Source organism: Solea solea, chromosome 5, assembly GCF_958295425.1.
Source record: "Solea solea chromosome 5, fSolSol10.1, whole genome shotgun sequence".
NCBI lineage: Eukaryota > Metazoa > Chordata > Actinopteri > Pleuronectiformes > Soleidae > Solea > Solea solea.
Window position 1 is genome coordinate 21794879 of NC_081138.1, and position 14992 is coordinate 21809870.

The 14992-nt window shown below is 41.0% G+C and overlaps 1 protein-coding gene across 1 annotated transcript in view; it reads left to right on the forward strand.

The window, feature by feature from the left end:
- The first annotated feature begins 4419 nt into the window (after window positions 1-4419).
- Window positions 4420-14992, forward strand: part of ush2a (Usher syndrome 2A (autosomal recessive, mild)) — a 197253-nt gene continuing 186680 nt past the window's right edge. Inside the window, exons 1-4 of the mRNA XM_058630175.1 lie at window positions 4420-4737; window positions 5224-5438; window positions 5544-5753; window positions 9199-9367. Of these exons, the coding sequence (XP_058486158.1) occupies window positions 4501-4737; window positions 5224-5438; window positions 5544-5753; window positions 9199-9367 (831 nt within the window). The 5' untranslated portion in view covers window positions 4420-4500. The remainder of the gene's footprint in view (window positions 4738-5223; window positions 5439-5543; window positions 5754-9198; window positions 9368-14992) is intronic.

The following is a 14992-nucleotide window of genomic DNA, read 5'->3' on the forward strand; positions in this document are numbered from 1 at the left end:
ATGATTATTCAGGGTTAAAAATTTGGTTTTCAACATGTAAGTGTGTGTGTGTGTGTGTGTGTGTGTGTGTGTGTGTGGTTTCAAGTGTGTGCAAAAAAAAAAAAACAACATAAAGAGACTAACCATCAATTTATTCTCCCTTTCCTAATCAGCAGTGAGGCCAAGGATGTCTCTATACATATTCATGCTGCCGCGCAGACTTGGAGGGATACATTTACGGCCTACATTTACCATATTACCCTTGATGTTATTAGACGAGCAAATACAATTTAGCCAAATATAAGTCATACATAAGTAATTTAGAAAATGAGGGAATATTAATTGCATGATCGTCATCCAGTTTTAATCCTGTTTGTGTGATAGCACTTCAGTCTCCGGAATTGGATGTGTCTGTGCTGAATAAATTAGTACAATCAGCGCATGTCGGGGGTTCTCTGTTGTGTGGACACACGCACTCGCGCTCTCTCTCCCTCTGCAAATCTATGCAAATGTCTTATGAGAAGAGGATAAGAGGAACTCTTCTTGGCTAACAGAGCTCTTGATCGTCGCCTCTGTGACACAGCGGCGCATGTCATTTTCAGCCTCTCACAGAGGAAGGAAAAGAAGAGAAAGAGAAGGTCACAAGTGTTTTGTATAGAGATGCACAGACTGTGTCAACGTGCGTCAACACATAAACACCTTTGTATTCTCTGAGCTCGTTTTCACACCTAATAGTCTCCGCTAGACTCGGTACGATTGGGGGTTGCAACATTCACAAACTTTTTCAATAATCTATTCCCCTCCTCGCCTGAGGCGGCGCTGCATCAACAATTTACCGACGGAGAAGACAAGACAAACAATGAACAAGAAAACTCGCTCATCTGTTGGTCAATGCAGGACAACTTCTGTTTCTCAGCCACATAAGAGCAAAACACGGAGCGCCATCAAACCCGACACTTAGGTATACTTGTTCACTTGAAGCGAACCGAGACCTACGTTTTTAGGAGGACCAGAGTTCACTTGTTTGGTGCATCTCCCCAAACCAAGCGGACTAGGATGCGATTTAGAAGGACTGGTGTGAATGCGCCCTTAGTGTGCTTAAGTTGTTCTTATGCTGATCAATTTTTATTTATTTAATTTCAATTATTTCAGCATGTACATTTTCATACTGTAGTTTCCTTTTGAATCTGTTTACTTTTATGTATATACATATGCTTTTACTAACACAAATGCATTATGACTTTAGAAATCACCTATTTTTTGTTGTTTCTTCAACATTTTTATCCTTCTACAAGTTTCCCATGCTCCCTCCATCCCTCAAATTCTCCTCTTCTCTCCTTCCTCCCTCCCTCTGCTTCCTCATGTTTTATTTCCCTTCTCTGTACACCTCTGCTCCCCGCATCTATCCTAGCCCCTAGCCACCTCCCCTCTCTTCCTCTTCCCTCCCTTTGCTCCTCTCTGCCTGGTATTGATTAGAAGGCAAACCTCTAATCTCCTTAAGGTCATTAGGAACACTTAATTAAAACCTAGTTAGAACGCCTTTGTTCAACCAAAGCAAATTGCAGCTGTTCAAACGTGATTAGTACGATAACGCAAAAACTTGTCGGCGGGGAAAAATATGAGAGAAGCTTCTTTTTTTTTCCAGAGAAATGTTTACACACTTTAAATGCAGAGTGCTTGAGCACACAGTGGAAATCGTGTTTACTTGAACTAGTGCGTCTGATTTTGCTGTGTGTGTGTGTGTGTGTGTTTTAGCTGTTAAGGATATTGTTATTGTTTTGTTAGCACGTTAAACTCTATTAACATCGAGGATATACTCTATGTAACGTAAGTGGCTTATGTTTATGATTTAGGCTACAGTTTGGGATTACGTTTCTTTAATCTACAGATTTTCACACACACACACACACAGGCACATAAACATAAACACATCTAATAATTTATATGATCCTAGAACATTCCCAGCAGTCATACCATAAATGAATCACTCACTTTTACAGAGGAAGCTATCTTCACAGATACCCACACCAGTTATGTTGAAATGATACCAAAAGTGTGCAAATGCATTCATTCATTCATCTTCTATTACTTTATCCTCCACATGAGGGTCGCGGGGGCCACTGGAGCTAATCCCAGTTGACATAGGGTGAAAGGCGGTGTACACCCTGGACTGGTCATCAGTCCATCACAGGGCCACATAGAGGCAAACAACCATTCACTCTCACAGTCCAATTAACCTCTGCATGTTTTTGGACTGTGGGAGGAAGCCAGAGAACCCAGAGAAAACCCAAGAAAACACGGGGAGAACATGCAAACTGTTCCAACCGGGTCATGAAACCTGGTCCTCTTGCTGCACAGGCAACAACGCTCAACACTATACATACTATGAATAGTATAAAGTCAGAATCAAAACATTGCACAGTTCCCCACAGTGTCAAAATACTCCCCTATCTCACAAAATAATAATTGGTTTAAATAAAAATCCTGGTGTCTGATTTGTGTCTGGATCACCACCAAAATCAAATAATATTTTTCCTTAGGTCATAACCTACAAGCCCCCGGAAATATCATCAAAAACTGTTCTATTTTTTGGGTTATACGTCTCACAGACAAACAGATGAACAAACAAACACAGACGGAAACATGACCTCCTTGGTAGAGGTAATAAACTGTATCTGTAGCATAGATTATAAAATAAAAATGTTCTTTAGATTGCTTCACAGACGTAAAATTGTTCATTTTTGAATGCCTTTTATGATTTTGTTATTGTTGATGAAATGACATTTACACGTGCACTCTGCTTTCTTCGCTTTGACTTTTTGTGCCGTCTTAGATTTGGTGATCCTCACATTCAATAGACTACATAAATACTTACCTATGCTGCCCACATGGTCTCTGAGTGGACGGTGAAGATCTGCGTTGCCTAGCGACGATGGAAGCTTTGCTCTGTTTCCTCTCTTAAGAGCCTCTTGTCTGAAATCCAGACGCATATGGGGGGGAATTACAAACAGGCGGGCGGAGGTAATTATTGAAGACACACATTGATACCCCGCGCTGTCATGGACAGTATTTGTGTGTGTGTGTGTTCTGTACATGTTGCTGTGTTGTTGTTTGTTCTCTCTCAGGTTGAGCTGAAGTTTCACTTAACTTGCTCTTCACCTGCGCAATCTGCGTCTGCGTGACTTTTTTTTTTTTTTTTTTTGTATCCCGTGTATCCTGCTGCTGCTGCTGCCGCGAGCGCTGCTGGCGGCCAGATGGTGGCTCGAGCTAATCTCTTTAGCACCGCGCGCGCAGCACGTTCTGAATGAGTGAGCTTCAGGCACAGAGAGAGAGAGAGAAAGAAGAGAGGAGAACGAGGGGAGCTTTGTCAAGTTGAGTTGTGTGTGGATTGTGAACAGCTACAACAACTCCAGTCATGTTTGCAGAGGATTATTGTTGGTGCTGGAGCTGCGTCTGCGATGGTTGCTGCTGCTGACCCACAGGTGTGTGGACACAAACCAGGTGATGGCGTGTTTTTCATGCCACAGCAACAAGTTGTGTGTCTGTGATGTGGATAGAGAGCAACAGGTAAACCAATAATGTTGTAATATCTGCATAGATTTACACATTTGTATCTGGACTTTCCTTTTGTTGTTGTTGTTATGAAGGACATTGTATCTGAGCAGGTGTGTGTCATTCAACTCACTAAACTGCGGCTCTCTCCTGTGCCTCTAAATGTGAAACGGATGCTGATAAGTATTGTAATGAAGAGAGCTTCGGCCTAAGCCTCAATTTCCAAGCAACTGGTGTGAAAAAGCTGGATATAAACCTGAAAGCCGGATACCAGAGGAGAAAAAAGGGAGGACATGTTTAATTCAATAGAAAATGAAGAAAAGAGGAAAGCAATGTAACAGTATCAATTGAACTGTACCTCCATCAGGCTGTACATGATAGTGTAGGCTTTGGTTTGGGAATAGCCTGCATGGCATTTCACTCTCCTCAGATTTGTCATGTGTTGGATTTTGGTCTGACCACGTCTCTCTCTTTCTCTCCTCTCCTCTTCTCCCTTTCTAGATTGTGAAATCCTACCTATCATGTGAAGGCTTTGGTTGTGGTGTGTGTGTGTGGTACAGTGTAACAGGGAGCTAAACTTTGTAGCCTCACCCCAGGGATAAAAATGTCCCTGTAACCCTGGAACCATGACAGTCATCACTTATTCAAGAACTCCTGGAGGATTTTCAAAAGAAATCTAGGTTCTTGAAAATCCCTTTGCTCCCCACCAGGAATGTTCCAGAATACCTACCCATGGTTCAGGACCCTTTGACCATGCTGGAAACCTCAGAGAATCTGGTTTTAGAGTCTTGTCTCATCAAAGAGCAGGGATGGATGACGGGAAAGGCAGAGCGGGAAACCAGCGGAGGAGGGAAGAGAGTGACATTGCAAAAGAAGAGGCAAACGTGGGGCAGGGGAAAAACGAAGAGCGGTGGTAGAGACGAGAGCGGGGTTATTAGAAAACATTCGACCGAAAGAGGTAAAACTGGGATGAAAGAAAAGGACGAGGAGAAGCCAGACGTGACCGGGATTCTGTTGGCCACAGACGCACGGGATTTTAAAATAATGAGGGACAGGAAAAGCTGGCCCAACTTTCTGTGGATGTTCCTCCTGAGAAGGTTTACAGAAGAACAGGCCAAGAGAGAGGGACGTGTCACCAGGATGAGGTGGTTCCTCTGCTCCCTGCTCCTCTTCCTCAGCCTGTGTCTAACACCTGCTTCATCACAGGTAAGTGGGGTCGTTGGGGTCATCAACATAACAATCATGTGAGTATTTATGTTGTCCAGAGCCTAACAGAAGTCCAGTTGCCTTCATTTTTAGCACTACCATGACCTGAATGACTGAGAACCTTCACAGACAACTACTCAAAGACAATATAACAGTTTTCAATCAATTATTTCATCACTACCATACCTTAATAAGTCCAAGTTTTCCATTAGCTACAGCGGACTGAAAGTATCGGAGCTGCTTAACATTTTAGTAGAAGTGATGCAATGAATTCTGGGATAGTTTGGGCTCGGAAGCAAACACCCATTGGACCCTTTGTTGCTTGGATGAAAGTAATCAGTTTTCAAATGCAACGTCTTCAAAGTCCCTGAACTGAGAGCTAGAGTCAGCCTGCGTTATAAAATATAGAATAACAGTTTTCCTGGCTTTACCAAATTGTTAAAATGGAATAAATGAATCTATGCAACCTTCTTCTTGATTTTACAGGGACATTTCCCACAGATGGAGAACATCGCTGCTTTCAAACCCGTGTTCACGTCTCCGCCTCGATTCACCTGTGGCGTTCCAGAGCGCAGCAGTTACTGCCAGTCACCTTCCTCCCACGCTGAGCTACTGACGTGTTATCAGGCCTTCTGCATCCAGGAGTGCCCTCATAGATCCTCCACACCTCCGTACGCCTCACTGCTGCTCCCCTCACACAGGTGGGAAGATCAAGCTAGTTCTAATTATACAGCACGCAACAGTCTATGTAGAACATGTGTCTCTTGAACATGAAATATGAACACATTTCATCTGCGTTCCATCAGGGCTCCCTGTGTAATTGACAACAGTAACGACACTCCTCCCGGGACGCCAACAGAGACTGGACCTGCTATCGATTCAGAGCCGGTTCCTGGCAGCATTCTGTTTCAGCCGGCCCAAAATGGATGTCTGGTCTCTCCCCCTTCACAAAGACTGGGAGCGTTGGGTTCGCTCACCCTGGTGTTGTGGATAAAACCAAACCTTCCAGGAGAGATGTAAGTCATGTCTTTTTTAGTGTCCAAAAAATTAGATCACTGTTTCACACAGTGTCAAATGTCTCGGGTCAGAATCCATCATTTTGCTGTTTGAACTACACTGCTCACATACAAGACAAGACATGATTCACACACATTAGCACCGCAACTACCTCGAGAAATGTAAATATCTGGAACAATATATTGATTTAGTTGATGCACATTTAATTTTAAAGTTTTTATTTAGTTAAATGGAGTTATTTAAATTATCAATCATATTTTAGCTGCTTATTGTGAGTTGATATAACTGTGTTCAATTGGCAGATAATATTTTCCACACTGATCACAGGCTGCTTCAGTTATTGAAGCAAAACAGTATCATGGCAGATGTTGTGATGTCTGCAAGTAACATGGCAAATATGGTATTGTTTAATTTCAGACTTCATTTCTGTTGCTGAAGATGTGATGGATTAATTATCAATAATGTTTGTGTATGTGACAGTAGTTTGGTGTTAGAACAGGGTCAGAAATGCTAAATATTCTGTATTTATACAGCACTTTTGTAGCCTTGATGACCACATTTCTGCTATTCACCCATTCACACACACATTCATACAATGCATCTGTGTGCAGCATTTTTGATATCACACATCTTCACATGCTGCTAGCATAGCAGTGACGGTTGCTGGTCTTTGAAACAGAGGAAGCTCATTTCAGGCCCAGTTATTTATCCATACAATCTTTTATAAATTCTGCAAACAAACAACCAGAGCAAGGAAACGTGATAATTATGGATGACTGAAATGCTATAATAGTGTACAAACAAAAATGGGCTATATCGCCGAGCAAATAACGCCACTCAAATCCACACAGGACTGAGGCAGAAAAGTCGCCGCTGTCGTGTATGTTTCTGCAACGCTGTCAATCACAAAATGGTTCCACCTCAAAAACAGTTCCTCCAATCATCTTGCAGAAGCCCACTGTCCACGCCCCCACACGCCCCACCATCCACTGTTGTGGAAGCTGAGCTTCCCTGGAAGTGACGATTTTGCCGCATTTGTCCAATCACTGTCGATTTCACCGCAGTGTACAATGACACTGCCCTCCAGCAGAGAACAGTTGAAGCTCAGAAGGTTTTAATGCGGAGGCTGCTACGGGAATACGGAAAATCACGTAAAGACGGTCCGTCATCCGTGATAAACAGCTGATTCTGAACTAACTAGTGACACGTTCTAATCGAGTTCTAGCACACGTAAATACACCACAGTTCATATTTGACAACAATCGCCTCTGCGGCACAGTTGGGAGTCAGGAGCAACATGAGGTTAAAGAATTGAGCCCTCAGCCTTCCAGTTGCCCTACCACTGAAACACCATTGACCAATATAATTAAGAGCTGAGTGATCGGTGTAGCGTGGAACTGAGGACACATGAACCAGCTTCCTGCTGGCTCATGTTTAGTCAGATATCCTCTCTCATATGATATTGAATATGATCTTCAAGAAAGTGATATTGATCTAACAACATGAAGCAGGTCATGTCCGGTCAGGTCAGCGTCACAATCAGGGAAACGTTAGCCAACAACTGGCTGTCACGTCCCACTTAGACATGTTGTCGTGTGTACATAAGGGGATGAGAGTGGACTGATACGCTCCATAGGACTGAGAGGGTGCAGGGTTTCACACACTCGGATCAGCTTGCAGTCACACACACACACACATACACACACATATATGTACAAGGCTTTGCCTTAGAAAACTCTATGTGCAACAACTCTTAGTAGCATTTCCATTCTGTTTTCTATGATTATGTGTTAGTGAAAATTAGGGCTGCAAATCATTGCCAGCTATTTTAATGATTGATTCAATGGGTTGAGTTTTTTTTCTCTAATTTTAGCTTCTTACTTCTGACTAGTTCTGGTTTTCTTTACTCCTTTATGACAGTAAAGGGAATACCTTTTGTTTTGTGGCCAAAATAAAATTGAAATTATTTCAAGCTTGTAGCTCTCAGCTCTAAACACGTAGCACAATCACACTTTAGAAATTCACTTTAGTACCACAAGGCAATGTACAAATAATGACTTTGGTTTATTGTATAATATCAACATTTACATATTTAGCATGTACTACAAATATAGAGAATACAGAATTCTTGATGGTCTGCTTTTGTATTCTGGATGTTCATGTCAATTTTTACTGTCACGTTTAACCCCCACAAAGTTGAATCTGGTCTTTTTTGATCAAATCTGGTCTTTTTTGATCAAATCTGGTATTTTTATTTGGCGCTCTGATTTCTGTTTGTGAGGCTGTGTGGATTCAGATGACTGACGCGTCGCCTTGTCTTGCTCTGCCGAACACGACACCTGTATGTCTGAATGCATGTGAATGGAAGTAATGTCTCTCTCCCTCGCTCTCTATCTGTGGCTGTCACTGGCCATCAGTCTTTTGTTGTCGAGGCGATCGTGGCTGCCATCAAAGACGCCAGATGAAAGGAGGTCTCTGTCCCTCACCTCTGTCCATCTTTCCTCACCCCTCTCTCTTTGTCACTCTCTCCCTCACAGACCGCTCCTCGTCTGGACAATGAACAGCTTCAGACACCTGTTCCTACGCACCATAGTTTTTACGATATAGTGGCAGGATTTCTACAAACTAGCAATGCACTTGTTTACATTATTTGAGGGTTACCATGGTTTTTCTTGAATGTAAGAAAGTACATGTCCGTGTCAAGATCATCAGAGGCAATGAGAAGCATTTTAGAAAATACATTTCTCATCATTCATTTTCCCAACTGTTATTAAAGCCCTTAACCAGACTGACCATCTGTGAGCTGAGATGTGACCATAAAATATTAGATTTAGGGCAAAACTATACTGGAAACCTGAAAAAAGGCTAAATACTTTATATATAATGAATAATATCTCACAAACTTTTTCTTTTTAAAGGAACCTTTAAGGGTTAAAGTGTAAGATTTTTACTGTAACCACTATTGTCATTCTTAATAAAAAAATGCTCTAGATCAAATTATATAAAAAAAACTCTAATTGTCAGTACAGTAAATTATGTTTACTTACCTTTTTTGTCTGAGTGTATCTCTTTGTTTCTCCCCACAGACACACTCACACACTCATGCATGTGCAGACATACAGCACATACATTACCATGCATACATCTACCTGTGATTTATGAGGTATAATGCTCCGGGTTCATAAAAGCCATGATTTCCCATAAAATGTCAGTGACTGTGGTTAATATGACACGTGGAGGGTGTGCGAGTCTGTCCACACCAAGTGCAGCAGCAAAAACCCAGCAGTCATGTAAAATATTAACATTCTGTGTGTAAATGTCAGACTATGTGTCGCGGCACCAGGTGTTTGGAGTCCTAGCTACATTCTGTGTTTTTTTGAGTTATGTTACAGCAGCTCCTTACTGTCACATCTTATGTAAGTGTGTTTAATTGTGTCCCCTTAGGATGCTGCTGGAGAAGAGCGCAGGAGAGCAGCTGATCTTTTCTGTGATGGTGTCTGAACAGGCTGTCACTCTACGACGCGGTGAGCCTGGAGGTGGGACAACGCAGACCGTCCGCTTCAGAACGGAGGGCAGACTGGCACTGGAGAGATGGACGCACCTTGTTTTACAGGTAAGAAATCTTAAGGATGTGAAGATCTCTATTTGTTGGAGAACACTGGGTCAAGGTGTTTCCAACCTTGGTCAGGCTGATGGAATTAGATTTGTGTCAATATTATCAAACAACACTTTCCATGAAACACTTTATATGAGTTGAACAAACAAAAATGAACCACAAAATCAAAATACGCATATTGCAGGTAAAATATCGATGAAAAATATTGTATTTTATTTGTTTGAAAATACACTTTAGTTTGCAATGATCGGAATTTTTGTTTTTTTTGTTTTTCGATTCTGTCCATGGGCGGGTCTTAGGAAACTGCCTGCTGATTTGCTACAGCGGGATAATGGGGCAGAAAGCTACGTTAACAGATGCCCCATCCACGTTCCATAGATAGAGTTTATGCACTTTGTTTCTATGTTATGAATAAATAGAGAAATCCTGCACTTTTGTTTTCTTTAGTTAGACAGATATCGCGATGTTTCGCACATCGTAACGTTGTGCCACACTTGTATGTTGGTTTAATTTCATTGTTGGAAGTGTTTGCAGTAGATTATTATTATTGTCAGATTCTTTAGGACAAAACAGCAATGTCAAATTTAGTTGGTGATACATTCACTTTCAGTATGAGGAAGAAAGGATGGTGATAAAATCCACTTATTTTATTTTACATCTTAAATATGCATCTGTTTATGTTCACGTTGGAGGGATTGCCAAATGTAGTGATGAAGCGGGATGTCAATTTCTGTGCTCTATTCCCATGGTTTGCTCTTTCCTTTTCTCCTAAGCACCATTTGACCTAACTGGTACCTGAATGAGGAATTTTAGAAGGCATCAGAAGTTAGAAACATGAGGCCATAGTGGACAAAAAGACTTTAATTTTCTGTGATCTTTCCAGAATGGCAGCAAGTGAAGTGGAGAGAGTTGAGGCCCCGAATGGATCCGTGTGTGTGTGTGTGTTTTTGGACTGTTGAATAGGATCATGTTACAGATTACTGCACTGGACAATCAGCCTCTTTCAGCATCTCTGAATAACACCAGGGCCACTAGAGTGAAAACTTGGTCACCATGACTAGTTTTGTAACTAAATGATTTTTGTATTATTTCTAATTCCCCTAAAATGTTGTGCTGTGCTGTCAGTTTCAACAGGTGTTTCAAAGTAAAATCCTTCCTGCTGAAGAGAAATTATTTATTCGGATTTATATCATTTATTATTTATTTTAATTGTATTATTTGATACGGCCTACCTCCCTTTAGTCTACAATCCATTGTACCTTTACTGGGTGTTTATCTCCTTTTTGTCTTTGTCTTTTGTTTTGTCTTGATAATGGTGTTTTTATTTGTTAGAACCTCTGCCAAGGATGTTTTGTTTTTTATTGTTAATATTTATGGTATGGTGATGTGGAAATATTAATGTATATGCAGGTGAAATCTGATCACAAATGATCACAGGAGATGTGTCCAGGATCCATGTAAATGCTCGGTGTGTGTGTGTGTGTGTGTTCTTGTATTGTATAAACCATACAGAGTGAGTGAGGAGATTTTGTCTGGTCTTCGCATCTTTAACTCTCTTATGACCATCATGATATTCAGGCCGCCAGGATTTATTTAGATTTTATGGCTGTAGTGAATTGTCAAAAAATGTTCAATGAGTGAGTGCTTCTGCCCATTTTTTCCAAGATAACTTTCACTTCTGATATAAGGCAGTTTTTTAACAGTTTAGGAATTATGGTACTGAGAAGCTGAAGCCACAAACGTGGGACGTGCTGGTGAATCTTATCTGTGATTGGACGGTTGTTCCGCGGAAGTCCTGAGGGCTACGTAATGACAAGTATATGGGCTCAAAGCTCTATTTCTCTGCTTACCGGTATGTATCCATCCATCCAACTTCTACTGTTTTATCCTCCATATGAGGGTCGTGGGGTGTAAATGACCAAAATGTGGTCTTACTTTTATTGTGGTAGGTCATCTGCTTTTATTTTGAAATGCTAAAATACCGGAAGTAGGAGAAAAAACGAGATAAACGTAGTCCCAATTAAGGCTGCAAACGGAGCCTCAAGCACTTTTCGTGGTTTATTTTAGCACCTGGCTGACAAGGGCACAAGGTCTGTGTATGTTTTATTAAGTATTATGTGTGTTATGAGTTGTTTTTAATCTTATTTAGTACTTTATAGAGTTTCATGTGAATGTTATGCTACTAGCATCACTTCATTATTACGTAATTAGCATCACCCTATGTATGATTTCATTGCACGGTTAACTCTTTTACAAGGAAACATATCATTTCAAGTTATTACAGTTGGTTTATATGCACAATTAATCAAGAAACAGTTTTGCAGTAAAGGTGTATGTTTGATTAGAAATATTTAGCACTGCAGTAGAGGTTGTCCGAAATAGCATTACAAGGGAGTTAAAGAAAGAGTTAAAGGGATATAAGTCCTATGTTTATGTGAGTAAAAACATTTTTATTTCATTTTTTGTCTTCTCACCAGCTCTTACAGTGTTTTCAGGATAACTTAACTGCGTGTTTGGAGTGAATTAAGTTTTCAATAAAGCATTCTGACCCATCAGTGTCGGTGACGACAGGATTGGTAACGTAATGATTAAAGGGCTTTTTGAGGATTAACACTTGGTTTTAGGGTTAGAATTTGATTTAGGTAAGGGTTTGGATTAGCATTTAGTCGTGATGGTTGAGGTGTTAGGGTTTGCTGCACAAATGTGTGTGTGTGTGTTGTTAATGTGACATGGTGGCTCAGTGGTGTTGATGCCTGGTACAGTAATGTGACAGTCTAACGTGTTGCTAAATGTACAGCAGTGTTGCTTGTGGCTCCGTTGTTAGTTACAGTTGTGTGTGTACAGTATGTGTCAGTATGTCTCTGCACCCTGTGGCAGACATGTCTATCTATAGTATCTATAGGTGCTCTGCGTGGCATGTAAAATAGCTTGTAGGCACTTTGCTAAAAGTGTTGTGTTATTGTGGCTCGGAGGTGTTTTGTAACTTGTGTGTGTGTGTTATTGTGAATCGGGCTGTCTTTCACGTAACGGTACGGTGACATGATCTGTTTTGACCATTCATAAGACGAACATAATCATCTGTGACACTCAACACTATTCACACACTCCCATTCCTATGCATACACACACACACACACCTAAATACTCTCTCTCTCTTTCTCACACACACACACACACACACATTCTCACAGTTCAGCGGTAATTTGTAACAGCCTGTCAGCCACAATACAGACATTACCCTATGAAGGAGCTGGGTAACTTCTCTGACACACACTTGCACACGCGCGCACACACACACACATACACACAAACGTCATCTGTCAGTGGGAAAAGATCAAAACACTGAAAAAGACAGTCAAAAGGAATATGGGTTTCCAAGTGCCACGAGCTGTTCACATACACACACACACACACATGCACACACTGTGCCAGGAGCAAGGTGCTGTAGGGATGCTGGTGCTCCCTAGGTAATTGTCTTATCTGATTATGGTAACGATGTCGAGAATAGTGGAGGAAAAGGTAGCCTGAGGGAGGGAGGGACTGAGAGAGGAGAGGGGGTGGTGGGGGAGTTGGGGCTCAATGAAGTGCAGTGATATCTACGAAGTCAGCCTAATATGAGACTCACCTTGTTGTATGTTTTTTTTCATGTGCTTTTACTGATGAGCTCTGCTACAAACATGAATAAATGTTCAATACTGCTGCTGTGGATGAAAGAAGTGGGTTACAGGGGCTCATTTTAGCTACTGTTTCTGGGCATCTATACGAGTGGAAAATCAAATAGTGTTTTAAGTGGAAATTATAACATATCCATCTGATATATTGATATACATCCATCCATCTTCTACTGCTTTATCCTCCACATGAGGGTCATGGGGGGCACGGCAGAAAGGACCTTGTTCTGACCTGGTTTGCGAATCTGGGTCTTCTTGCTGCAAAGGCAAGAGTGCTAACCACTACTCCAACCGTGTGACCCTATTGATAAACATATGATTTTTTAATAGTGCTCTGTGCACGGCTTGGAAGTGAGAGTGGGATTGGAGCCAGTGTGGAGCATGTTTAAAAAATGGAGAGTGGGTAAATTACAGACAAATTAACACAAGTGGTGAAAAATGAAAAGAAAGAAGAGGAGAAAGGTACAGAGGACGCGAGTTCAATAGCTTTTAGTGCTGGTGATTGACTGTGTGCCACAGTAGCCATAGGTTTCACTACTCTTCATGGTAAAGAATAGGGCTGCAACAATTATTCGATTCATCGATTATTAATCAATTACTTAATTACTCATCAACCATTTTGATAATTGATTTATCAGTTATTTTCAATATTTACAACAAATAATCTGTTTTTTCAGCTTCTTAAATGTGAATATTTTTGATTTATTTGCTCCATATAACAAATAAATAATTTTTGGTTTATGGACATAACGCAACATCATCCTTTCCAGGTTTGATCCAAATTATTCAAAAATATTCTGACATTTTACAGACCAACAAGTGCTCGATTAATCAAGAAAATAATCAACGGATTCATCGATTATGTTATCATTATCTTGTGTCCCACCCATTTTTTAAAAATGTGTTGTTATTGAAATCGTGTTTTGTTATATCATGAGTGCATTGCTATCTCGTGGCACCTCGAAGAAGTTGGACTTAAGTTTTGAACAATAACCTGGTCAGAAGTTAGTGACACAGTGTTTCATTTGAATTGTAAGGACTCATTATTTAGATGGTCATGAGCGCCGTCAATGTTTGTTTGAACCTTCCAGGTTGTGATGACGTCACCTGTGCTGTGACACTAATAACACTAAAACATGGAGAAAAGAAAACTACAGACTTGTGTAATTTGATGATACTGGATAATATGAAGTTAAGCTTTATAGAAAATATTTGCTGCTAAAAAAAACCAGTTCCACACATACTGTATACACGTTCAGTCCAACCTGAGGCTTTTCTCTCTCTTTCTTCTCTCTCTGCTGTGCCCACAATGATAGGGACAAACTGAAGAGGTGTGTGTGTGTACACAGTATGTGTGTTTGCGTGTGAGTGGTGGTGATGGTGGGGTTGCTGTATGTATGTGTGTGAAGGTGAGGCAAGGTTGTTATGTAGGGGTGAAGCGGACACCTCTATGGTAGCCCCTCTGCCTGCTGGCGTCGAAGGCAAAAGGGCAAAAGACTGGCATCAATTACATGGAGTGAGACACAGAAAGGTGTGTGTACTGTACGTGTGGTGGGGTTTGGGGATTGTCTGAATGTACTTTACTTTAAGTATTTTATACTAGTGGTGTAGTCTAATGGTGAAAAAGAGGCACCAACGATGCAGCGTTAAGGGTCTCATTCCCAGCAGGGCTAAAATGTTTGCAACAAGATGATGCTTTCGATAAAAGGATAGACCAAAGAGGACATGTGATGACAGTAATAGCACGGCTCAGCTCGGCATGGCTCAACTCTACTCGGTTTGGTATCAGACTTTGTTTTATATGCGACACAAACACACAAAGCAGTTATTTCCGGTGTACTGAATCATTAGAATCAGTATAAATATGGCAGAACGGGTTGTGATTCGGCTCACAATCACCAGCTTTCAGCTGTGCTGTCGCTAAATACACCAGACTCCTGTTATATTAGGA